We start from the raw sequence: 27,963 nt of genomic DNA on the forward strand, positions 1-27,963 counted from the left end.
GACCTTAGCTAGCCGGGTCCGGGCATGTTAGCCCGAAGCCCCACACCATACACCGGCTCTAAAGAGAAATAATAATACAATCAAATACGATAACATTGGAAAACGCTTACACATACGGCACAAAGTTTATACAGGCACAGTGTGCATCACGACGCATAAAATTTACACAGCAAGTCTTGGCCGTGCTCGCAAGTAGTGGGGCTAACGCTCACAAGTAATGCAGTTAGTGGTATGCAGCGGCGATTCATGTCCCTGAATGCATAGTGAGTGCCTCGACACTGGCAGCCTTGATGCCTTGAGGTATAGAATACTAGCATACCCAACGCCCAGGGCATCCTGTGAGGCACCCCTCCGGAAAGTAAAGCAGGGCGCACAGATCCACCGGACTGTAAGGTGACGAAAACGAAGATGGTGTTCCGTGGCGCGCACGCGAGCCCGGTACGTTCATGTTTTGAGGCAACAACAACAATTACAGCATAGAGCAGTATATAGAGTTTCGGACAACTAGCGTTTGGGACGACTTTTCTTAGCTCGTCGTTCCTTCAATTACTTCAGTATAAACTGCATATACCAGATAGATGAATAAGAGAATATGTGGTTTGCATACTGTTCCAAAAATCTAACGTGGTGTTTTGTGCAAATAGGCGAAACTTCTTTGAAAAGAGGTAATTGCAAGAAATTTCGCAATGACTGGCTATCACTGGAAGATAACGTCCTGCCAGTTTTCGAATGCGTGAGAACGAATGCCCCTCCTCCTTGATGTGAAGTTGTTGCGGCGAACTGCTGGTAGTAACCGGGCTTTCTAGAAAGCACATCCGTACATGATTTTAATCGCTAGCTGCTGGTATGTGCATTTCCTTCACTAGTCCACTGGTCGCCGAAGTTGTAATTATAATCACTTCCCCAATTCATTCAGCACAAACATGTCGAAGAGGAACAGTAAAAGCAAGGAATTAGCACTATTAAGCACTACCTGTCTACAAAGTTAAGGAAAGTTCGTGCTACGTTCCAATAAATGTATAGTATAAATTACCGCTATACCTTAATGCCAAGATTAGCTTTAGGAAGAAAGTGCACACAAATACATCTGGCTAATTTTGCTGTTATTTGCTCTATAGTTTATTAAACAGATTGCGCTCTATGCTTCTCTCGTACTAGTCGTCGACTTAACTCTCTCATTTACCAGCGGAGACCGTACAATATGATGCTCCTCTGTTCTTATGAGGATGTGACGGGCGCAGGCAGTGAAGGCAGGCGCGGATGAATGTACGGAAACCTTTCTGAGCCGAACTTGTGCCCGCAGAGGAAACTTCAACTGGACAGCAACAGCGGTGATGCTGACAGCACGATTAGTGGTCATCAAGTCGGAAGGCGCAATTGGACGCCTATAATATATACGCAGCATCGTGCATTCCATCGGCGGTGGTGCCCTTATGTTCGATAATGCACTACACAGAACTGGCAGCGCGCATGCATTCTGATTATAAAGGACCGCATGCATCACTGTCGGAGTGGCAATTACTTTCGCGATGTTTTGCGCACAGAAAGTGCATCTTCGGCGAGAGCAATAACATGATGCAAGTGATTAATCGGCTAAAGACGTCAGCGGCAAGGTTAAGTGATGTACGCGTTGCCAACTGCAGTCACTTTAAGACAGCTGGAAAATCGTAACTTCAGCTGCAATATATTCTCATTCTTTTACCATACGCATGTGACACTTCCACTCCTCAGACGAGATCTTGGTCTTCTTTTATGGATTGGAAACCATTTAAATCACCGTTTTCGCGAGAAAAGAAGGAGAAAGAAGCTAGAAAGAGTAGGGGGTTTAACCAGGCGCATGTCTGGTTTGCTACCCTGTGGTAAAAGGCTAGAAGGATGCAAAGGGAGGCAAACAAGGGAATAGAGAGAGAGCACTAGTTGCACGCACACTTGAAGGTTCATGGGAAACACACAATTAAAATGGTCGACTGCCCTCTGGTCTTACATTGAAGATGTCAAGCTACAGCCGAGCACCTTCTCGGCTACGTCATGACCCCGCTTTCAGTCTCTCAGGTCCGTGTCCAGCCAATTGGACGGTTCGCCTTTTTCTCAGGCAAAGGACCTGGAAGCGTGACCTTCTCCCACATTGGTCCAGGCAGCTGCACATGCTCTATAGGAGATACCCGAACTCAACGGGCTCCAGTCTTCGTCTATAGACACGCTGTAATTTTTCCTGTGAATTAGCGCAACGCCGGATCGTCCTGGCAGAATGTTTTTAACACTAGCTCACTGGATCAAACACCAGCAAAATAGGCCAGGCGAACAGGAACAGCTGGATCAGGTAAAGAGCCACCAGCTGTACGTGCTGCTGACGCTTGCTGCTCTAGGCTCACTGTACGAACGCTTATGAGAGCGGACACTCCTCTCAACAATGTGTTCACAATGACTGACTATTTATTATTTTTCATCTCTGTCCTTCTTATCTATTCTTCCTCTTTCCCCTCCCCAACTGTAGTGTAGCCAACGGGGCACGTCCTTAATTAACCTCCTTCATTTCCCCTGTACGTCTCTCTCTCTCTCTCTCTCTCTCTGGCATTACTTTGGCGGTGCCTGCTCAAGTACACAGGCTTAGCGTCGCGACGTAACGATAAGCGATGCGATCACAGGGGTCGCTCCCTTGGCGGTAATTGGGTCATATTGCCACTAATGCTGCGGTGCACACTGCGCCCTGCCACCTGCGACCAATAAAACCAGCAATTGCTGGCGCGGCGCTCCGATTTATCAGTGTGTCCACCAGGTGGCCTGCACGCGCGGTTGTAACTGCTGGCACATTATTCTGGTCGTTTTATAGCGCTTTGGTAGTGCCTAAAAAAAGGCCCTTAAACTGTGATCTGTATTCTTTATCTATAAAAGAAAAATAGGTGTTTGGGAGACGGGGTTACTGACTTTCACATTACATAGAGAGATCATCAACCCTACACAGAAAGAAAGCAAACTAAATAACTCAAGGCGCGCAAATCGCACTGGACCATACTTCGGCAATGAAGAAGTTGCCGCGGGTCTTCTTCCGTAGGCGTACCTTTTGTTGCTTGTGTTTGTCAACAGGTGCGCGCGTACTGTTCCTATAACGACGAGTTGGCAAGCGCGTGCCCTAGGCGATAGGTTATGTGCGGGCAGCGAAGCCTTGGTTATGGCTCACCAGTGCCATCCAAACGAGCCACAGCATTACTACAAAACGTGATTACGCTGCAGTCTTGAGCCGCGGGGCCTACGCTAACCGCTCGAGTATGGCATACGCTATATCTCGCAGAGCAAAAACTGTGGATCTATATTTGGCGTGAGATGGAGGAGCGACAGCGTCAACTTTCGCTTTTACGTCGTAGCTTACCGGCAGTCAAAGTTTACTTCTGCATTGCGTGATAGAAAGCGTGTTCTTCATACAGTTATCTCGTTCGAGTTCATGGTTCAGTTATGAAGATCAGACAAGACAAGCAGAGTGGTACCTTCATTCTCTTCCGCTGAAAGAGTAGCACTACATGTGTAGCCGTCGCTGCACACCATCGCTCGAGCAAGCATGAGCTCAAGTGGTTCGAAGTCATAGTTAATTAAATCGAAAACTGCTCAGAATTTTAAACGAGATCAGCTTTTCTTCTGCCGCCCTGTTGTACGCCATAACTCAGGAAAATAAACGAAACTCAAATCACGCTCCTTCAAAAATACATATTTTGCACGAGTGGGCGAATACCAACTTTTTCGAATACGAATTGATTACGAACAGTAAGCATCGAATATCGAATAGCCAAACGGAGACGCATATACTTACAGTAAGAATATTTATTTCTGTAAAATTAGGTACCATGCCTCTGCTGACGAGTGCAAGAAAGACAGCTATCAAGCACGAAGGATCAGATTTAAAAACAAGATCTCTAATTGTCATTAAATGTACTTCCCAAATAGCAGTTCAACACATTTAGAACCTGGTTTTAAACAAACTTTCCAAGAATGAATGGCTGCTGTAAGACTAGCTTGCCAAAAGCGCAAAATAAATGGTTGCCGAAAAATTCACATAGTTTCACGGAATCATGTTCGCAGACTAATCCAAATTCAGTGGATCGAGCGCTCAGGTTCTCAGTTTCGTAACTCACCCGTACTACGCATATGCTGCTCACTGAAACAATAGTAAGAGTCGAATCGGAGCTCGATGAAGAGTGAGATTACTGGCTTCATAATCGGTGGGTTACATGGGCGTACTGCAGAGAGAGAGAGAGAGAGAGAAGAAGGCAAGGCAAGGAGGGTAACAATAAGTCTCGCCTGGTTGGCTTCCCTATGCGTGGGTATAGGGAAAATAAAGATAAGAAGGAGAGAAGAAGGAGAGTCATTGTGCGCGCTCTCGGAGACTAATGTTCACTGCAGGTGCAACAAGCGTGTGTGGGCAAGTTGTCGGGTGGAGAGAGGATGGAGATGGCGCATTCTGCTCAGTACCTTAACAGTCATATGCTGTTCCGATAATGTTTCTTAGTTGATGTAGTCAGCGGTCATTTTCCACGCCAAAGTGACTTGCTCGGTGCAGCGAACTCCAGTAACGTCTTTGCTTATTCAACTCACACGCATGCTCGAAAAATAAGTTGTGTTCAACAAACACACAGTCAGGAAGTTGTTTTCCATGAGCCTTGTAAACATAAAGCAGTCATCGATCGGTGAAGTTAGCACTCAATAAACCAGGACAGAGGGAGAAACAACTGCACGCGTAGCGCAGAATTTCAACCACGCTGTAGTACCGAACTCTTAACAAAAACCGTAGCGCAACCGGGATTCCCGCTGGTACTGAACCCGAAACAGAGCCAGCGCTTTTGGAATGTCTCTGAATCAGAAACAAAACTGCACCATCAAAAAAATATGGTTACCGGTTCTGAAAGAAAAAAATAAATCATATAGGGCGACACGGGCAGTCAGGAGGTTCACCATGTCACGAAATAACTTTATTCTTTCAGTGTTATGCGGAAGGGTTACAGACGCTAGGTATATGCCGCTAACTACGGCGATCCCCTGCATAAATACTTGAAGTTCTGAACTTGTCCATGCCAGCTGAGCAGCGTGATCAAAACGCTCGTATTTCAGAAACGTATAGGCTTGCGCACTTTCTTGGCACCTTACACTTCAACAGTTTGATTTATGAGACATATGTGAGCCCACTGTTCGCATTTCCTCAGTCAGGATCACTGTTTCTAACGGACGCCGCTCCTGAATACAAAGTCAAATTTACCGAGATGATGCTGATTCATCCTAGCGTATAGTTTCATGGACTCAAATGCTTACGGAATCGCATGTGATTCAGACATACTTAAACTCGCGCTCACGCTAGCTCCAGTTCACTGGGACTCACTCCGACTCCTGCCCGTGCAACTCGCTAAGGCTCCTGAATAATGATTATACCAGCCTAGACCAGCATAATGCAGCGATTCGTTTTACTCGGTTCTATTTCTATTTTTATCATCCACCGCTCAGGAGCGGCCGGTTCTGGTGATAACGTAGGCGGAGTGTCGTTCGAACCCCTGACGAAGCGCGAAAACAAAAAGAATTGGAATAGAATCTTTTACATTATCCTGACCCTAATTCCATCATTTCGTTATTTGGCTAGAACCTCATTTCACCTGGATAGTTCGCTTGTAGCCTCTATGTGTTGCTTTCACGGCAAGTCTTTGCGCTTCGATGGAAAACTTGCACTTTATTGAATAATTTCAGCTCGCTACTGTGAAGTAAGACGCTCGGACACAAAGACAAGACAAAGACTACACTGGAGAAGCGACACTGGACTTTGGTGTGACAGATCTAAGTGAGGTTTCGTTAATAGCTTCAAAATTCACCGGAGAGAATGAAGAATACCATTCTGACTGTAAAGTACTCGTAGTTTTACTGCAGGCAGCTTCTCTTATTTGTCTCCTGATGATCCTAACGGCGAGCAGCATTATACATAAGAAAAGACACCGTCTCTGGTAATTTTTCGTATTTTACAATATATATATATATATATATATATATATATATATATATATATATATATATATATATATATATATATATTGTAAAATACGATAAATGCCACTCGCCGGGGCATTGTCGATTTTTAATGAATAAGCTAACGATCCTGTTCGTTGTATTTCTTGATTTCTGCGATGATGGCTAAATGTCGTTGCATTCTTTCGCAGTCAGCTATGGGGACCTTCTTTTTTTTTTTTTTGCCCAAAGAAAAGACATTTCAGCGTCAAATTTACGGTTATTTTTAGACGATGGCTGCTTCGGCTTTTCTAAACCCGCTTATTCATGTTTAATCTCGCACTGAGTGCGACGTTTCGTAAAAAAAAATCACGCTTTGTTGTCTTGGAGATTCGGTTGCCTGGTGTTTTCCGCCTTTCAGACAGGTTAGCTTTCGTAAGAGCTCTCGGGCGAACGATGATCCCATAAAGCGCATATTCCCCCTAATTCTGCTTCACATTGGAGTTCCTCTACAAAAATGCCCTCCTAATCTAAGCGACTTTGTGCACTAGAACGAAATTTCCCCGAGGGTGAGTTGTAGTGTTTACCTCAGTAAAATGATTTAAGCGGATGGAAGTGCATTTCCCTGATATCAACTTTCTAAACACACCGCTTAAGAAATTCCAGTGGGTACATAAATAGGGCCGCAGAAACTAGAGGGGTTTCCGGAATAAGCCCTGACTTGGAATACGGTGAGGCAATGTCCTATGAGTCATTTAAGTGCAATGACTTGAGTGCTTAAGGTGCGTTGCTCTGCAGTCAACTCTTACGATGCGTCCGCCACCTATTGACGCGGCTGCTTAGCATCCGCCGCCGACAATGGCACCCGGTGATTGATGTACCAAATTTTGGGAAGCGATTTTGTCAACTGTGCTTCGTCACCCCACGTACCAGCCTAACGTCACCAACACGTGACGTCCGACGACTATGCGAGGTACATCGAGAAGCCAAAGAAATCAGCGGTGCGAACATTGACCGTTACGATGGAGAGGCGTGGAAGAAGCGCTCTCTAGAAGCAATGACGGTCCACAAGTAAGGAGTCTCATGAATGGCCAGAGAAACTTGAACACATCACTACCTACACCCGCTCATTCGATCAAGAGAAGCTGTGAAATGTGTTCTCCCAAGACAACTCGAAGAGGAAATCGCTTGCCAACTAGAAATCATTGCTGATGACCTTGAAGCCCTTCGACACCAAACACCTCCCACCTTCTTGTGCGAGCTAAGGTCATTCTACACCCAACTCAGTACCCCAAACTAAATCGTTTTTCTTTTTTTCGTTTAAGGTGGTGGTGAAGCGCTTTTCGTTCATGTCGTAGAACGAGAAGCTCCGTCTATTCACGAGAGGTGTCCAAGAGGAATTCTTCAGCCAGCTGATGCCAAAATTTTAAACCGCTAACATCCTCGCCTTTCCCCTTTCCCTAAACTCTCGCACCCTCTCAAACCACTTTCAGCCGAGCCTATGATGATCTGCAAGGCGCTTTAAATGCGCGCCAACTAGTTCGGCAGTCACCTAATCGTGTGGACAACTAGGCGTGCCGACTGAAATGAATTCAGCATAAACGCTCTTGCAGAGATTACCTATGCTTACCCACCGCGCGGGATTAGCAGCTATGGTGTTGCGCTGCTAAACACGGGGTCGCGGGATTAAATCTCCGCCGCGACGATCGCATTTCGATGGGGGTGAAATGCAAAAAAGAAAGCCCGAGTCCCGTGCATTGTGCGCACGTTGAAGATCCCCTAGTGGTCAAAAATAATCCGGAGTCCCCCACTACGGCGTGCCTCACAATCAAGTAGTTGTTCTGACACGCAAAACCCCAGAATTCAATTACCTATGCTATCTTCCGCGAGGAACTGCGAAAAAAATTTCTCACAAATTAAACTTTCCGCTTCATCTCAAACCGGCGGCTCATTTTCAAAGAAAGAACAATTTGCGCTGAGAAAAAAATGCAACCTGAACTTTCTACGGCATCCCTAGTAATGAGCTACGCCACTGCGCTGCGTAGCCAAATGCCCGTTAGCTAAGCTCTGAAGTACTAACTACTTCCATGCCCACGACCGTTCACGGAAAGACCTGTCACAATGACCATGCGCTAGGCAAATACGACACTTCTGCAAGAGTTGAGCATGCTATCTCCTGGAGCTAGCAACGTATCCTATTGTCGGTCCCAAAATGCGCCATACTTTACTTTTGTGTTCTTCGTTGTTCTAAGTGTGAGATAATAGTTTAATGCCCTTTGCACAATTATTGTAAGCAGTAACGCGTATTCTTCTGCTACGTTTCTTGCGTGCGGTGTGTTTATTGTCATAAAGCGTTTTTTTTTTCAAAAATTTAACGTCTTTTTTTCCTGAGTACTTCACGTATTCTGCCAAGTAAATTTACCACTAAAAAGCGAGCCTTGCTGAACTTGGCTTTAACCTGCAACTGTGTTACGTGTGCATGTTCTCCCCACAAAAAAATTTAGAGAAATAATTGAGTCGCCGAACTGGCAGAGATAACGCAATGATTATACTTCAATTATATCTCGTTTCGTATACTTTTGCCGCGCCGAGCGGCGCTCTACGAAAGTTGTCATCAGGATCCGACGCTAGAGGATATTGAATTATAACACTGTAATTAGCTAATCTAACAATAGGAATTGTCACGTTATATCGGCCCCTGTCTAATTTCTTGAAGACCTGATTCGTAATCAAGGGTAAGAAGGCAGGAGCCCCTTTTTGCCAAAGAAAGCATGCCATAATAATAAATGCTATAAAAAATAAAATTACATTCTGGGGCTTTCCATGACAAACTCATGATCTCATTAAAGGTACACATTAGTGCGGAACTCCGAGATAATTGTGACGGCCTGTGCCTCTTCAACGGGCACCTAAATCAAAGCATACGGGAGTTTTTGCATTCCGCCCCATCGTAATGCGGGCACCGCGGCCGGGGTCGCACCCGCGACTTCAAGCTCCTGCAGCAGCTCAGTGCCATAGCCACAGTCATAGTGCTACCGCGGCGGGTGATGATAAAATATCTTTTATCACATTTATATTGTTTTGTAAATACAGCTTTTATAGCATTTATCGAGATACCGAGACTTTTCTCCTATATTCGTATTGTTTATATGATTGATCTTCCAAATGGGCACTTTGTCTCCGTACACTTAAGGAAGGGAAAAAAAACGCGAAAATCAGTTTGTTTGAAACAACTCTAATTAGCAGGGCGGATGCCTGAAATGGCAGTGGTGTCAGGCAAACATATCGTTAAAAAATTTGTGAAGGCATACGCTTTTGATATGCTTGCTATTTAGGAGAAAGCCCAGTTCTAGCTAGATGAGGACGGACTATGGTAGTGTATAGGGTAGAATAATAAGCGAAACTAAACGGAAGATTAAGCAAAGAGCGGAAGTTCAACAAGAAAAGATTCGTGGTGTTTGCGCGCATTTGTGCACTTTCACAGTTCGAAAATTCTACTTCGCGAGCAAACACGGCGTTTCGCGCGGAACTTTGTCGATAACAAACGAAAGAGAGAGAAAAAAAAGCGAAGGCGCATTTGCTATTGCGACGTCACATGAATGAGGGCAAAAGATCAATATTAAGGCGTCTTCGGCAAACATCACCCCACACTGGCAGAGTGGCCAAGCGCTGAGCTTCGGAAATCACAAAAACAGCACAAAAATCGACAGAGCTACAAAATAAGCCTCGAGGATTGCGTGCAACAGCACAAAGTAAACTTTAGTTGAGCATTCATTAATAATACATTCGGAAAGTCTCGCCTCGCATGGCCGATGGGGCGTACTAGAAATAAAGGCCTGTTCTGTGGAAAAGGAAGTGATAAAGAATTAGAAGGGTGTGAGCAGCGCCGGGTTATTCAGTGTCCAAAGGTTTTCGCAACTGCACGGCCAGACGATGTTTGCGAGAAATCGTTGTGAGAGAAAAAAGAAGCAGCACTGACAGGCAGGTGACGTAGCATGCGTGCCTGGCGTGATATTCTTGAACGCCCTCTTGGTTTTGTTCTGTTTGCTAAGCGTACATCAAAACAAGAAAGGTATAAAACGAGCGCCTTTGCGTGAATGAAGGCACGCGCACTTTGCTCCTGGCGCATAAGGAGAGGCAATGGTCAATCCCTCGAATTGCTTTTTGGCGCGATTAAATATTTATCACCCTCTATTCAAGCTTCTGACGGTTGAAACTCCTCGGCGCGCAGCCTTCTTCGTTGGTGAAGAAATGCTGAACCCGTTTCGCGACGTATCTAGTCAGTTTCGCTGTCAAGCCACGTATCGGCCGAGGCCGTTAGCGCTGCATTCGTCTTTCACGGCGCGGAGTGCGACGAATACAAAGCGGCCATGCGGAGCCGCTTCTCTTAAAATGAACTTCGTTCACTTGTTCGCTTCATAAAAGATAGAAACAGTCTTGCGTCCGTCGATTGTCGTGAAACGTACCGAGGATTTCAGAGTGGCTACGGCTTGTTGCACGCAATGGCTCGCATCTGCATTTCATGAAGCGCCTCACAATGACCGTAAACAAAGTCTTTGGTACAGGGACGCTATACACGTGCGCTGATTCTCGGGCATTCTGCTTTGCTTCTTTTCGATAGTTTCGCGGCAGGAGCGACCATGATGTAAAGTGTAGTCAGAGCCAGTGACCTTGGGCTCTTTAACGTAAAACGGGTGCTATAACGCAAAGCTATTCCAAACTTTTCTATTCCAAGTCTGCAATCAACCCTCCACAATTCGTCAAAAGTTTAAAGGCCAGTACTCCCTGAAGGGACTGGATCTCCCACTCCTGAGTTCAGGGATCAGCTGTTAACCTACAACGAGATCATCAAGCACTATTACTTAGGGCGCAGGGCATTCCCTTTACCACATTCTAAATTAAATAGGCCACAGGCGCTTACATTAAGGCTTCTGCAGACACGAACGTACCCTAACCCTGTCGTCATGAATAAAATTAATCCGGACTGCAGGGTTTCAGTCTGTTGTAGTAAGCGTGGGGGTTTCCTCGATTTAGAACACATGCTTTGGCGCTGCGAGGTGTTGGCCAGTGATGGCTCTCAAGGTGAACAGTGGTGGCAGGGGATGCTGCACACTGAAGCGCTGGCGGGCCAACTCAGGGCTGTACAGGGCTGTGTGACGGCAGACGGGCTCGGCCTCTCTGTGCCGACGTGGGCCCACATCTGTCCGATACTGTTTCCTCAGGACCTAAATAAAGCATTTCATACCATACCATACCCCTAGTTCACCTGTCCGTCACGCGACGTCACGAAAACCGCGATAGCTCCCCATCTTGGGCGCTATAACGTAAAACTATCCAAACTTTTCTATTCTATTTCTGCAATCAGCCCTCCCTGATTGGTCAAAAGCTTTTTTTTTTTCACATCTCCCACTTCACCTCCCTGTCACGCGACATCACGAAAACCGCATTAACTCCCCATCTGATATGACGTGCACACAATGATTACGCATGATTTGCCCGAACAAAAGAAAAATAGTTATTTAGGATTCCACGCCCTTTCGCCATCAGCCCTCGGCTATTGGTCAAAAGTTTTCGGGCTGCACCCACTTCACCTTCCTGTCACGCGACGTCACAAAACCGCAAAAACGCACCGCGTCAAAGTGACGTGTACGCGTTAAAGATGTATTATATGCCGAAGAAAAGTGAATTTCTTTTTTTTTTTTTGAATGGCCAGAGACTGCCATGTTCCAAAAGGAATAGAATATGGCGGCCCGCCGATCGCTCAGGCACTGGCTATTCGCGTCTCACCGAGGGCATGGCTTTATTTCAATATAATTAACTCTGTGGTGGTGTAACGTTATTGAGCTCTTTCGACCCGTATACGGCATCATTCTGCCAACTCTTCTTTGCTGAGGATTTGTTTTAGCGGCATTCGTAACCTTCTGTTGCACGCCACCGCGATTTTCAACCAGCCACCGCAATATAAGAGTAAGCAGACCATTCTGAGACGCCTGCACCACCCTTCTCCTCCGATTATCTATTTTCACTGCGCTAGCTCGGCCCCCTCGAAACCCTCTCCACTTGAGCGTGCTCATCGCCTCTTGTCAGCCAATTAGATAAGAAAAACGACTCAATGTAGGCCATTTTATTCGTTTGGAAAGCGAACAAAAGTGGCGTCCTTTAAACGGGAAGAGCATTTGATTGGGCTGTTCAGACAACGCAGCGGGCCACCGCCCGATGCTTGCGTTGGTGGTTAGGTAAATTTGACGAACCGAAGCTCTGCTTGCGGATTGATTGCGGATTGCGGATTGATATATATATATATATATATAGATATATATATATATATATATATATATATATATATATATATATATATATATATATATATATATATATATATATATATATATATATATATATATCTGAATGAGCTGATGCGCTCCTATCGCAGTAAAACATGCAAGTGTGCAGTTGGTGTTGGCACAAAGGCAGCTCGGACATCAAACCAAGAAGACCGCTGCGTCCCCATTCCTATGTCAAGGACCGACGCCGCGAGGCAACTTGGCATTTTAGCACGCACGATCTCATTAGCAGAGTGGAACACCGCACACACAAAGCGCACAAGACTGCAAAGACTAAACCCGTCACTTCAACTCAGACCTCCAGCCGGTCTACACCGATGTGAAGCGTCTCTTCTGTGTCGGTTATGGCTTGGAGTTGCTTTCACGAATGCCTACTCAGCACTAATTGGAATGGCTGATAGTCCTACATGTGATGTTTGCGGATGCGAGGAGAACATTGAACACTTATTGTGCCATTGTCCTAAATTTCAAGCACAAAGACAATCTTTGTCTAACATATTGAGGAAATTAGATGATCGTCCTCTGAGTGAACAGACGTTACTAGAGCACCGTCCCGACCGATCATCGGCTCAGAAGGCAGTGAAGGCACTTTTATGCTTTCTCAGAACTTCTGGTTTGCGCGAGCGTCTTTAACTCAATTGCTGTCCGTACACGTATCTACACCTTCTCTCCCTACTCTCGCTTCCCCTTCTCCCTTTCCCCAGCGTAGGATGCCAACCAGACTATTGACTGGTTAACATCCCTGCCTTCCTATATTACTCTCTCTCTCTCCTCTCTCTCTCTCTTGGTTCAATCACCATCCTGAACTTCTCTCTACCGCACCTCTTTATAGCTTGACAAAGCAATAGAGAAAGATCTCGACGCAAGGTAAGAAGAAAAAGAAGGAAAAGAAAGGCCTTATCAACATGTTCGCCTAAACCAAAAATCTATTTCTTGGGCTAGAGCTGTCCTGAGAAGCGTGTGTCACTGGCCCAACTGACTTGCCGGTTGTTTTCTCGCAGGCCTTGCACCACTCCGGCGAGAGCATGACCACCGAGAGCGAGCTGTCGTCCAGCATGGAGGAGGCGTCGGCGTCCAGTAACTGGAGCGGCGGCAACGGGTCGGAGGCGGCGGCCAGCTGCGACGTGTCCCCGCAGGTGCCGGAGGGCATCCAGGCGCTCATGTACCTCATGTACATCGCCGTATCGGTGGCAGCCATTGGCGGAAACGGCATCGTCTGCTACATCGTGATTGCCTACCAGCGCATGCGCACCGTCACGAACATGTTCATCATGAACCTGGCCATCGGCGACATTTTGATGGCCTGCCTTTGCATCCCATTCACTTTCGTGTCCAACCTTCTGCTGGGCTACTGGCCTTTCGGCGGCGTCATGTGCGTGTTGGTAACGTACGCGCAATGCGTGACCGTCTTCATCTCGGCCTACACTCTGATCGCTATCTCGGTGGACCGGTACACGGCCATCGTGTACCCGCTGCGGCCCCGCATGACCAAGCTGCGCTCCAAGCTCATCATTGCGCTTGTCTGGCTCGTGGCGCTGGTGACGCCGCTGCCCACGGCGCTCGTGACGCAGCTGGTGCCGCACCCGTGCGCCAACCGCACCTACTACTGCCTCGAGCAGTGGGGGCGGCCCGAGCAGACCGCCTACTACAGCATGGCGCTCATGATACTCCAGTACTTCTTCCCGCTGCTCGTGCTCATCTTCACGTACACGCGCATCGCGGTCGTCGTCTGGGGAAAGGAGACTCCCGGCGAAGCCCAGGACGCCCGCGACCAGCGGATGGCTGCCTCCAAGCGAAAGGTATAAGAAACCCTGCTGTCTCACACGTGTAGCAGCCACGTGGGGCATTTATCAAAATATGATAAAGCCAATGCACGAGTGACGAGGACTCTCTTTCGATGGGAACCGCGAGAACACTGGCTCTCGCGATTTCCACAGACAAAGCAAGCACCACCGTCCCTCGCAATGTGTCGAGCTCCGAATTGCGGAATAATTCACAGAGGTCCCAGCACGCTGCCCGGCAAAAAACTTTGCAACGCGTGCGCTCACTTACCAAATTTTAATTGGCACACTGTACTCCTGATGTGAGCTTCGCTCGTCAGCGCACAGTATGACAATAACGGCACAACTATGACTGTCATTTGAACCAATGGTGTCTAAATGTAGAGGTTTACTACTTGATTAACGCAATAATAGGTGCAGCTGTGTCATATGAAGCAGCCGCTGTCACTCGTGCTCTCATGCTCTATCTCTGCTGTCCTTATCTTTGAAAGATAGGGAGAATGCAGCGCGGAGGTGGCGTCAAACTTTCTTAACGGTCTAGCAGTTTCCGAGTGTTTAGGCGGCAAGTTGCTGCCTTATAAAATATGGTAAATTTGTCAAACATTACAAACTGTTATATGTGATCACTTCAGCATATCCATCGTGGGATCGATCAGCTGATACGAGCAGTAAGAAGAATTCAATTTTAAGCGAAACGACGTCCTTAGTACAATCGTGAAGTGTTTAGCGGAATGTCAGGAGCCGAATTCACAAAATTTTTCATTCGTAAGTGCGCTTTGCCGTTGACTGGCCACTTTTACCAATAATACGTCCAGCGTGAGGTTTGGCGGGAATTTTATCTTATGGACAATTCAAGCGTAAGAACTTTTTCAGAATATTGGCCCAATTTATTCTACGCTCTTCTGTACTGCGAAAGTTCGGCCGAATTCGCATAGCTTTTTTGTTTGTAAGTGCTTTCGCTAATATGTCTGTCATCAATATTTGCCGGCATTTGATCTTACAACAATTTTAGCGTGAGAACATTTTTGTAAGGACGTGTCCTTCGTTTTCGTTTTACGAAGGCTGTTCCAAACATATGTGTTATACTATATTCTACTGCGTTACCTTGCACCAATGTGCACTTACGAACGAGGGCCCGTATTCACAAAAGTCTCTTGCGCTAAAATTATTGGGAAGAGAAAAATTTTAGACAATGCTGATGCTGTACATATCCTCAGCAAAGGTGGATGACTAATTGCAAAGAGTACTTATGAATGAAAAGCTTTGTGAATACGGTTCGAGAAGCTTTGCCGCACATGTAGAGGTTTAGAGAGCACCTGCACGGGCACACGCACCACACTACGGTCAAAGTACATGCGTAAATAAATATGATAGAAAATTCATGGATTTTTTTTATTCCTTTGAGAATGAAAAGAGATGGTGAGTGTGAGATGGCTACGGTCTTGACAAGCTTCAAGGTTACGTGTCAAATCGAAGAGAAACGCTAGAAAATGCAAACATGCAAGCACAAAACGAGGTATGCTCGCATGGCTAACATTCTGTAGGACGCTTAGATCGTGGGTACGAATCCCCAAAGCTTTTATTTCCTAAGAGCTGTCTCTCATCAGCCGGTCGCCTTTGCTAATATGTCCAACATGACAATTGGCTGGTTTCTGCTCTTAATAACAGTTATAGCGTGAAACTTTCTTTTGTGTGTGAGTACGGCCCGCAAATCACTGAGCGAAGCCGACAAATTTCCCCCTCCCTTAACCAGCCCAAGGACAATTAAGCTTCTCGAACAAAGTACCATGTACGTGTTGCAGATGGAGTGAATGATTCGAAGAAAGGTGCTGCAGTTTTTGCGCGAAGCCCTCAGCAGAGCCAAAGTCATGGGAGATTGAAAAGCGCAAATTTTAAGATGCGTGCTATAGGCAGAAGTCCAAGTGTATACCGGGTGTTTCAACGAACGTTTTCAAAATAAATTTTAAAAATGCCAGTGGCAGATAACACAAATCTTGTTGATGGGCTGGTATACTTGAAAAGGCGGACATTACCTACACAAAAACTAAAATCAATAATCGATTAATTAACAAAAATCACGAATTAAGTATTCAACTAATTACCTTACCGCACATCTTAAAAAGTGTTTGCAAGTGTTCGCTGAAACACCCTGTGTATTCAGAGCAATAGTAGTCGCATGACGAAGAAAAAAAAGATGAATTTTGCTAAACAATTTAGTTGCCTTTCTTGTTCACTATAATAACAAAGGTATTGCATATGTCGTTTGTCGTAATACATTTGGACTAGCTGGTGTAGATTCATTATTACTTGAGTACAGCACGACGCCACAGAACGGGAACGGGCATAAAAGAAAGGATGGGACAAGTGTTAACTCGAAACTGCGAAGGCTTGTTCAAAGACACGTGTTATAAACAATCGAGAAGATCGCGGGATCGCATGAGCAACAGAACAGGTGCACACGCGTGGAAGGCATAAAACAGAGACTGAATACGCAAAGGGTCCTGTTCGTAGGAACTTTTTCTGGTTGGTCGGCGTCCTTTGCTAATAATATTGCCACGACCTCGACACAGCTGACAGCCACACGGTGCAATTCGGTGCCACATGCTAGGCATGTTGGGTGGCTCGCAGAAGAAGAGAACGACGAAGGTGCCAGGACAGCGATCAATAAAGAGATCTCCAGCGTCGACCGAAGTCCTTTGTGGCTTTGTCTGTGACAAACTGGTGGACGTGCTGGGTACGCGTCTATGTACTCTGACCCCCAGGAACTGGAAGTGGACAACCTACGCAAAAGCCGACGGCTTCAAAGACTGCCTCCGGAATACGGCCTGCAAGATCTGCCGAGGATGTCCACCACAACCGCAAGCCAGACACAGGAGACGTACGGTACGGGACAGCCTCCTGCGTCGCTGGTTCTCCACACCCCACGCTGGCCGCGGCCGTTCCATGGTGAGCCTTTTGAGGACGTGGAAGACTGGCTTGACGACTTTGATCGTGTGGCTGACGTCAATTATTGGGACGAGCAGAAAAAGTTACGGAACGTGTACTTCGCCCTAGAGGACTCTGCCCGAACATGGTTCGCTAACCACGAGCCATCCATTACCACCTGGCAAGAATTTCAGCAGCAGATACGCGATACGTACGGCAGCCCCGCAAGAAAAGAACGAGCAGAGCAAGCCCTTCAGAACAGGGTTCAAAGGCCGAACGAAAGCGTCGCCATGTTCGTCGAGGACATGTCGCGGCTTTTCAAGCGTGCTGACCCTGGCATGACAGAGGCTAAGAAAGTATGCCTGCTGATGCGTGCAGTGAAAGAACAGCTGTTTGCTGGACTGATGCGAAGGCCTCCAATTGTACAGTAGCTGAGTTCGTCAGTGAGGCTACGACAATGGAGCGAGCCCTTCAGCAACGTTCCTCAGCCTACGATCGCCAAATCAGCCTGGGATCAGCGTCTTCTCTCTCGTTGCCCTATGACACCAATGCGCTTCGAGAGCTTGTGCGTAGTGTCGTGCGTGAGGAGCTCGATCGTATACAGGGAGCACGATTTCAACCGACCGTAACGTCCCTCACAGATATCGTCCGCGAAGAAGTCCGCCAGGCGGCACAGCCATTCGTGCAAACCAGACCTGAAGCCGCCCCCGTACTGACTTATGCACAAGCAGTGAGGCTACCATCGCAACCCGGGAACCACCGTAACCCGCCTTCTTCTGAAGAACCGCTGTGCCACTTCCAGGGCCAAGCTTCACGTACAAATATATACGGGTCCACGAGCCCCCGAATCAATACGCGAAAGTCAGACGTGTGGCGCACACCGGACTATCAGCCACTCTGCTTCCACTGTGGCGAAGCGGGCCACTTGTACCGTGCCTGCTACTACCGAAGAATAGGACTCCAGGGCTATCACCCCGGCGCTCGTCGTCCACGTGAGGGAGAGCGCCCGAGAGAAATCCAGCAATATCTGGCCAGTCAACCTTCGTTGCCGTACGCGCAGTTCCCACCGGTTGAACAGTCCCTGCCAACGACCCGATCTCCGTCTCCGCAGAGGCGCCAGTCACGATCACCACCTCCTCGACGATCGGCGTCACCTAGCCGCTACACTACGTTCTCCGCTTCCGTGGGCAACCGGGCCACGAGCCCAAGTCGGGGAAACTAAGAACAGCGACCTCTGGGGGTGGGGCCGCTGTCCAACGCACTTCGAAAGATCCTCCGCTGCGACCCCCCGACGACGGCGTCGACGACGACGACGATAACGATGACGACAACGACGACTGCGTACCTTCGACACCTTCCTGCGAAAACCGTGAACCTGTTTCAGCTGACATACTTGTTTCTGTAGATAACCACCCGGTAACCGCTCTTGTCGATACTGGTGCCGATTATTCTGTCATGAGCGGACAACTGGTTACTGCACTTCGCAAGGTGACGACACCATGGCCAGGACTTAAACTCCGTACAGCCGGCGGTCATGTTCTCACGCCGATCGGCAAATGCACTGCGAGGATACAAATTCGTGAGGCCACATTTGTCGGTTCATTTATTATACTGGCAGAGTGCTCCAGGCAGGTCATACTCGGCATGGACTTTCTTCGGGAGTACGGTGCAATCATCAACCTTCGGGAGTTACTTGTCACTTTTTCCAGCGAACACGCAACTCATTCGGGCGACTACCACCCACAGTCCACGGCGTTGCGCGTTTCGGGTGACTGTGCTACGTTACCACCCAGGAGTACTGCGTTGATCACCGTAGAAACAGACGATGATCCTCCCCGTCTCGGAATCGCTGAAGGCAATCTGTCAGTCTTGTTGGCGCGACAGGTTTGCGTAGCCCGCGGCATCTTGCAGCTGTCGTCACGGACTGCTCAGATTTTAGTGACCAATTTCAGTCGTGAATACCAGCACTTCGCCCCACGAACTGCCATTGCCTATTTGGAGCCAGTCAGTGACTTTCCCGCTTGTTTAACTGTAGGACACACTGATGAAGATTCTAACTGTGACGTACCAGCCAACAACAATATTGATGTGAATTCTAAATTATCAGTTGAACAACAGGCTAGCATTTGGAGCCTTTTACAGTCTTTTGCGGACTGTTTCGCTTCAACATCGAAGGTCAACCAAACGCCTATTGCGAAACACAGAATTATTACGAATCCGAATGAAAGACCTGTGCGCCAACGTGCCTACCGTGTTTCTCGTAAAGAGCAAGACGCCATTCGAAATCAAGTCCAACAAATGCTTACCGACGATATCATACAGCCCTCCACCAGTCCATGGGCGTCACCTGTGGTTCTGGTGAAAAAGAAAGACGGCACACTGCGTTTTTGCGTTGACTATCGCAAGCTTAACAACGTTACGAAGAAGGACGTTTATCCCCTTCCCCGCATCGACGACTCTTTGGACCGCCTTCGACATGCTCGATACTTCTCATCGATGGACCTTCGCAGCGGCTACTGGAAAATAGAGGTTGATGAGCGTGACCGTGAGAAAACCGCATTTATTACGCCTGACGGACTCTACGAATTCAAGGTCCTTCCTTTCGGATTGTGCTCTGCGCCTGCTACTTTTCAGCGCATGATGGACACGGTTCTATCAGGTCTCAAGTGGCAGTCATGCCTTGTCTATTTAGACGATATCGTTGTGTTCTCAGAAACTTTTGAGCAGCACATCCAGCGTTTACAAGCAGTTCTTGCCGCAATTCGTACTGCTGGTCTGTCTTTAAAGCCTGAAAAATGCCACTTCGGGTATGACGAACTCAAATTTTTAGGCCATGTCATCAGCTACGAGGGCATTCGACCAGACCCCGACAAAACCATTGCTGTTGCTTCGTTTCCAACACCTTCGAACAAACACGAACTCCGCCGTTTTCTAGGGCTTTGCGCATATTATCGACGCTTCGTGGCTAACTTTTCACGGATAGCCGAACCTTTGCAATGGTTGACTAAGGATAATGTTCCGTTTGTCTGGGAGCAGGACCAACAAGAAGCCTTCTGTGAACTCCGGAAACGTCTGCGCACACCTCCTGTTCTAGGACACTTTGACGAAGACAGTGACACCGAGTTGCACACGGATGCCAGCAACGTTGGCCTTGGTGCCGTCCTCGTCCAGTGGCAGGATGGAGCCGAACGCGTGATTGCATACGCAAGCCGCACTTTGTCTCCAGCTGAAAGGAACTATTCCACTACGGAAAAGGAATGCTTGGCTGTGGTGTGGGCAATTACTAAGTTCCGACCATATTTGTACGGCCGATCGTTTCGAGTTGTGACAGATCACCATTCATTGTGCTGGCTCGCCAATCTGAAGGATCCATCTGGCCGTCTTGCACGCTGGAGTCTTCGCTTGCAAGAATACGATATGACGATAGTATTCAAGTCCGGGCGTATACACACCGACGCCGACTGCCTGTCACGTAATCCACTTCAACCGTCGCCAAACGACTTTGATGAAGAGGACGCATTTCTGTCCATTATCACAGCATCAGACATCAGCAAGCAACAGCGCGATGATTCAGAACTCCGGCCGCTCATCGACTACCTTGAGAACCGTCTACCAGAGCCGCCTCGTATGTTTATGCGCAAGTTATCCTCCTTTTTTCTCCGCGATGGCGTGCTCTACAAATTAGGTTTTCACTCGACCGCAACCGCCTGCCTCCTTCTAGTGCCGTCTTCACTACGTGACGACATCCTGCGGGCCTCTCACGACGAGCCATCTTCGGGCCACTTGGGCTTCGCACGGACGTTTTCACGCATACGCCAAAAGTACTTCTGGCCTAACCTTCGCCGTGACGTAAAGCAATACGTGAAGACATGCCGCGACTGCCAGAGACGCAAGACACCACCCGTGCGTCCTGCTGGACTTCTCCATCCCGTGGATCCTCCGAGGATCCCTTTTCAGCAGGTTGGCATAGATTTGCTTGGACCATTCCCCACGTCGAGGGCTGGTAACCGCTGGATTGCTGTTGCCATAGACTACCTTACACGATACATTGAAACCAGAGCTCTCCCACGAGGCACCGCTAATGATATTGCGACCTTCTTTGTACATGGTATCGTACTCCGACACGGTGCCCCTAGAGTGGTTATAACCGACCGGGGCACAGCATTTACAGCGAAGCTCACAGAAGATATCATGCTTCTCAGTGGTACAGTTCACCGCAAAGCCACTGCTTACCATCCCCAGACGAATGGGCTCACAGAAAGGCTAAACAAAACGATCGCTGATATGATTTCCATGTATGTTGACGTCGACCACAAGAACTGGGACGACGTTCTCCCATATGTTACGTTTGCATACAATACTGCCGTTCAAGAAACTACCGGCTTCACCCCTTTTCGCTTGGTGCACGGCCGGGAAGCTGTCACAACGTTAGACGCAATGCTTTTACCCACCTGCTGCTCTAATGTTGTCACTGATGCTGCCGAATTTGCTCGATGCGCCGAAGAGGCGCGCCAGCTCGCACGAATGCGTATCCGCTACCAACAACAAAATGACGCCGACCGCTACAATCTTCGTCACCGCGACGTCACTTATCAACCCGGTGACAAAGTATGGGTGTGGACACCGATCCGCCAGCGTGGTCGGTCGGAGAAGCTTTTGCGCCGCTACTTTGGACCTTACAGGATAGTTCAACGACTCGGCGACGTCACATACGAAGTGATTCCTGAGGGAGAAGGCACCACGCACCGTCCCCGACGCCCACCCCTGTCCGATGTCGTTCACGTCTCTCGACTGAAGTTATACAACAGCCGCTGAACGCAAAGCTCAGCACCTCTCTCACCATCTGCGTCTCTCTTAACAGTATCCCCGTGGCAATCTCCAGTGCATCAATGTTCCGCATCGAGACGATGCTCCTAGGGAGGGGGGTAATTCCACGACCTCGACACAGCTGACAGCCACACGGTGCAATTCGGTGCCACATGCTAGGCATGTTGGGTGGCTCGCAGAAGAAGAGAACGACGAAGGTGCCAGGACAGCGATCAATAAAGAGATCTCCAGCGTCGACCGAAGTCCTTTGTGGCTTTGTCTGTGACAATATGTTGGCTGTCACTATTAGACAATTTTTGTTCTTACGAACTTATGAACAACAAACGAACAAAAAACACAGAAGGCGCTCATACGCGGTAGCACACACAATGGCCCCCTGCGATGGTACCCCCCTCCTCGCAGAATGTTTTATAGTTATCACGCCGATCATCTCATGAGTGACGAGCCCCCAAGCGCCGGTCAATAAGGGGATGCAGTGATATAATATAAGATTGGTGGACACGGGCCCTGGCCGTAGGATGAACAGTTCGAGTTCACAAAAAGAAAGAAAAATGTTCTTATGCTTGAATTGTTCTTAAGAGGATGTGCCAGTCAATAGTGGTGTTAGACATATCTTAGCGGAGGCTCCCAACGAATGGCAAAGATCACTTACGTATGAAAAGCTTTGAATTCTACACCAGGTCCACACAGCCGTTTGTTCTATAAGAAGAGGTCTTGGCCAATCACGACAGTGATCGAGATGACAACGAAGGCAATGGCCTATGTTGAAGAACCATTACGAACAATGATCTTCGTGAATGTGATCTCAGGGCCAGTGGTTAAAATGTATTCGTAATTTACAGGGGCTCGCAAAATTAGCCGTCATGGAATCATAATACTGCACATTATATTAACCAGAATAGTCGCCCAATGAGATGCCGCTTCTGCGATCCACAATCTCGGTAACTTCGCCTTTCGAATGCACTAAGGTTTTCGGTCATACTAATTGTTTATATGCAATACGGCTTCACTATATTAGCATGTACATTATATCATTGCCAGGCACAAAGTCTCACGTAATCGTCATACCATTAACCGCCTTCCCCAATGCGTTAGCCGTTTTCACGGTTACGGCGTTGAATCTCTTTTTTCTCTTCCCACTCGTTGCTCTGTTGGTGGTTCAGGAACATTTATTGATCATACTCTGTCCAAACTTCCTCTCCCCTCCTTCTGCATTCGTTCTTCAAAATCACTTGAAAGATCATTTATTCACAGCTCTCTGCTTTCTACGCGTCAATAACAAAAGTTTTGTTAAACACATGTTTGATCAAGTTAAATTTGTAGAATTAATATCTAGCTCTTATTGGTCTTCTGTTACGACAACGGGCAATGTCGAGTCAGCTTACATACAGTTTGTTTCAATAATAACCAACTGCATCCACAACATCTGTTCAGTGCCATAAACGGTATTCCTCTCCTAGGAATCCTTGGTTAGCATTAGGATTACTTAATAGCGTGCGTAAAGAGAGAGATAAAAGAGATGAGAAAGGCAAGGAGGTTAACCGGAAGAGATATATCCTGTTTGCTAAAGGGAGACAGAAACATCTTTAAAAAAGACACAGAAACGTGCACACAAAAGAAAAGAATGGGAGAGGGAAAGAAAAATATGGAGGAAAAAAAACACACACAAAGGAATGAAGGAGTGTCACAGTCATTCAAGCAGATCGCTTGACCGGAGAAACCTCAGTTGCGCCTTCACCGCCTTCTGGTGTGAAGATCGCATCAGCCGGCACTCCAAGATCGTCTGCTAAGAAAGCGGCCGGTCATCGAGGCGTGCCAACGCCGCCACGAGCGACTGTCTCTGGAATCTCCAGAGAGGACAATGACAAAGGATACGTTCGATTGTTCCCTCGCTGCCGCAACTATCACCGGCAGCACTGTCAGTCATTCCGATGCGGCAAGCAAATGCATTCTTGAAAGGCACTCCTAGCCATAATCGGCAGATAACAGTTGTCTCAATTCCGGATAGTCAAAATAGAATGCGTAGTCGGAGGGATGGGTCCAGGCGGTGCAGTCGAGTATGCCGTAAAGCTGGCGTGTTCTACATGGATCGTGTGACATCACGCGCTACTATGCGAAGCTTTGTTGCTGCGTCAGTTCTTGATAGGAGGATGGGTTCCTTCACGTCATCTTCGTGAGACCTCCAGCAGCTTCGTTGGCGTCTTCGTTGCCCTTGATGCTGCAGTGGCCTGGGAGCCACTGAAAAGTTATGTGATGTCCTTTCTCTCCTAGCTCGTGATATAACTGCCTTATTTGTAGCACAAGTTGGTCTTGTGGTCCACAACGCAGAGCGGATAGCAAGCAATGCTGGACTGCCTTCGAGTGGGAGAATCTTCGAGGTAGATTTTCATGTACCATGCGAAGTGCGCTACGAAGTGCAGCGGGCTCCGCAGCAGTCGAAGTTGTCCGGTGAGATGTTTTAAACTGAATGGTCACGACTTTTTCGGAAAGGATCACAGCTCCTGTAGATCCGTCCACAGTTGTCAATCCATCAGTGCAAACCTGGAGATTGTCCTTGTATGTGTGTAAAAGATACAGCTTACCGTATATAAAAGAACTAAAAGGCACCCATTTAATCTGAGCCTAAAATGTCGCTACAAACAATACTCTAACACCTTGAGTACGCTGATAAATAATGCGAAGAGTTAGTACCAAAATGACATTACTCCTTCTAGTTCTGACATAAAAAAACAACGGCGTTTTGTCAATTGTTCTTCTATAACTAACATTACTCATGAAGGATTCATCACGTCTGCCCCAGTCGACATCGCTAAGGCATTCAGTGAATACTTCTCCGCCATTCCTGTTCCATCTGTTCCCTCAGACAAACTTGGCCATTGCAGTCAATCATTTTTTCTTTTACGCACAGCACGTCAAGAGGTAAATAGTGTAATAATAAACCTCAAAAGCTCTAGTTCTGATTTAGATAACATTCATGCGAATCACTTAAAACTGTTTTGTTACGTTATTGCGCATGTGCTCGCCTTCATAACTAATCTAATTTTTCAAACGGGTTTATTTCCTAGCGCAATAAAAGTAAGTAAGGTAATCCCGCTATTTAAAACAGGTGATAAATCAATTATATTTAATTAAAGAATAGTTTCTATCCTTCCATTCTTTAGTAAAGTTATTGAAAAACTGATCCACATTCGTCCGTCTAGCTGCATTGAAAAATTTAACTTGTTTCACCCTAAACAATTTGGATTTCGTCGTGGGTATTGAACTAACGTTGCTCTTATTTATTTTACTGATAAATGCAAAATCGAAATTGACAAAGTTAACTACGTTGTTTCTGTTTATTTTTATATTTCACTGAAGTTTTTCATATAATTATTATATTCTATTTTCTAGACTTGCTTCTTACGGCATACCAGGAACCCCTCTAAGCCTCTTTTAAAGTTACTTGTCTGGTCGTGAGCAAGCATATACATTTCTGGCGTTTCTTCTAACAAAAAAAAATAATTAACATCGGGGTTCCACAATTCTAAATTCTTGGTCCGATTTTATTTTTGTTATATATTAATGATCTACCTAAATGTCTAACTTCGCTAAAAGGATGCATCCTATATGCCGATGACATCACTCTTCGGGTAACTATTTAAACAAACTTATAACGACATTTAATGCTGATCTTATAGAGATCTCTACATGATGTGCTAAAAATAAACTACAAATTAATCCTTCCGAAAAGTTCCAGGCCCGGCAGTTCCAGGCAAGTTATGCCAATTATTATTAATTTGCATGCTATTTAGCCCTCCAACCATTGTTCGTTCCTTAGTATCGAGCTTGAGACGCTTAAAATTTAACTTAAGCATTCATAAACTACAAAGAAAGACTTCATATGGTATTATGATTCTACTCAAAGCTAGATGTTATTTAGATTTACATACTCTTCTTACTCTACACTGCACACTAATTCATAGCTATCTAAGCTATTGTATAAGAGCCTCGGGTGAAACCTATCACTTCCATCTTTCTTCCTGAAAACATGTCCAAAATCAAACCATTCGTATTAGCACTAGGAGTAATCACAGATCGCATATTAATTAACTGTACCGCTATCTTAACATACCCTGCGTTACTAATCTTGTGTAATTTAATGATTACATATATGCATATCGAGCAATTAAACACCATCATCTTCCAAAAAATGGTTTTCATGCAAAAACTTGCCAATACAGATGTTACACATCTTTATCTAAACAACAATTTTTGTTACTTTCAGAAGTCCACACTAACTACGGTACCCGAAGGGTTGGTTTTGTTTTAATTAAATTGTGGAATTTCTTGCCTTGAAATAATAAAACTGCTGTGTCTGTGTCCTCATTTAAACGTTTGCTTCATGATTTTATTTGTGACCAATAACACAGTTTCACTAGTGAAATAACCGGACCTTTATCGTTTTATGCTAAATAATGACTGTTTATTTAGTGAAACAGTTTTTTTATTATTATATTCTTTTCGTTGTTTAGTAGTTTTGCACTTCATGTAACATATGAAACCTTTTTAACATATGCCCGTCTTTGTACATGCATTTTACCAGAATAAACTTCAAACTACTTCGGAAATTCGGAAAGCCGTCCGCACGGAAAAATTGTTTGTAACAATAGACGTTGTCTAAAGAGCGAGATGACAGCGATGGCACCGAACTGTACAGTAAAGAGTAAAGGAACGAAAGCCTCGTGTGACGTCGACCGCAAACGTTTAGTGCTTATAGAGCAGGGCCCGTATTCACAAGAAAGTCCTTAAGACAATTGTTCGTAGAACGGAAGTACTTACGAATGAAGTGCATGCGTGCTTTGAGGAAAGGTTTTTCTGATTGTTGTTAACTCTGTCAAGCTAGAACAGCGAAGCGTTGAACCGCTGTACGGATAGCGTCAGCTAGCAGGTAGCAGAATATTTTTAAAAAATTATTATTTCCAGTCTTTATAGACCGCATAGGCATTTAGACATAAAGTTTATAGACTGCATCATAGCCAATATGGTCACCCTATAAGGACTGGTGGCCTTATTCGACTGTTATCTACGATATTTCTATAGGTTGTTTATATCAGGGGGAAAAATAAGAGGCAATTCGTAGTCTCTATGATATATCTACGAGTCATCAGCGTGCCGCTAAATGTACTTTTATATGAGGAATTCATAAAGTCTTCAAGTACGGCAAGAATGTACATGAGGGGCCGCGCCACCCTAGCACTGCAACATCTTCAAAGAAATCACGACAGCCAATGATGCGATGGCCTAAGCTCGCGACGATCCGAGATGCATACGAGCGAATGGATGGGTAAAATTTCCTGCTGATTAACCGACAACAGAACACGCATTCACAAAAAAAGTGTTTCCACTACATCTGTTCCTAAGAGTAGTTGTCAGCCAGTGACGATGTTGGACATAACAATAGTGGAAGCGGCCGGTCACTTAGAAGGAAAATCATTGTGAATTCAGCCCCAGGACCCGTTTATAAAAAAAATGTTTTTACGTTGGGAATCTTCGTATCAGTAGATGCCACCCGATTTCGATGTCTCACCTGTTATTAGAGAAGGTGGCCGGCCAACAACAAACAGCACTTGCGAATGAAGGGATTTGTGAGTTTGGCCCTTTGCGTTCGTAAGTGCGTCCGCTATTACTATGTGTATCGCATCCGTTTTAGCTTGAATTGTCAATTCTAGCGTTAGAACTTTTTGTGAATACAAGCCCGTGAGCCGAACTCACAAACGTTTTCATTCGTCCGAGCGTTAGAACTTTTTGTGAATACAAGCCCGTGAGCCGAATTCACAAACGTTTTCATTCGTCCGAACATTTTGTCATTGGCCGGCCGTATTCGTTAACAACGCGCTTGTTATCAGGAATGGCCAGCGCTTGGTCATGCTAACCACACTCGCGTACGAAGTTGTGAGCCTGCGCTCGGGTCCTTATAGGTACAGCGATTTAGTTTTGCTCTCTGCCTACGCGGGAGCGCCATAAGTGTTATGAGACAGCTGCTCAGAGCCTTCAACATTGGTGTCACGTCTAAGGAACAGATGGTATACCTCGCGGCGCGCCTGCGCACCAGTGCGTGTTCGCAACCGCCAGGG

At 46.4% G+C, this 27,963-nt stretch overlaps 1 protein-coding gene across 3 annotated transcripts in view; it reads left to right on the plus strand.

Annotated features, from left to right (window-relative positions):
• Positions 1 to 242: 242 nt before the first annotated feature.
• Positions 243 to 27,963, plus strand: part of LOC135902653 (RYamide receptor-like) — a 126,037-nt gene continuing 98,316 nt past the window's right edge. For all 3 annotated transcript variants that reach the window (XR_011507954.1, XR_011507955.1, XM_070523493.1), the window contains exons 1-2: positions 243 to 438; positions 13,319 to 14,116. Coding sequence is in view for 1 of the 3 variants with exons in the window: in XM_070523493.1 (XP_070379594.1) it covers positions 409 to 438; positions 13,319 to 14,116 (828 nt within the window). In the remaining 2 variants the exon portion in view is untranslated. The remainder of the gene's footprint in view (positions 439 to 13,318; positions 14,117 to 27,963) is intronic.

The sequence above is a fragment of the Dermacentor albipictus genome, chromosome 1, assembly GCF_038994185.2.
Source record: "Dermacentor albipictus isolate Rhodes 1998 colony chromosome 1, USDA_Dalb.pri_finalv2, whole genome shotgun sequence".
Classification (NCBI taxonomy): Eukaryota; Metazoa; Arthropoda; class Arachnida; order Ixodida; family Ixodidae; genus Dermacentor; species Dermacentor albipictus.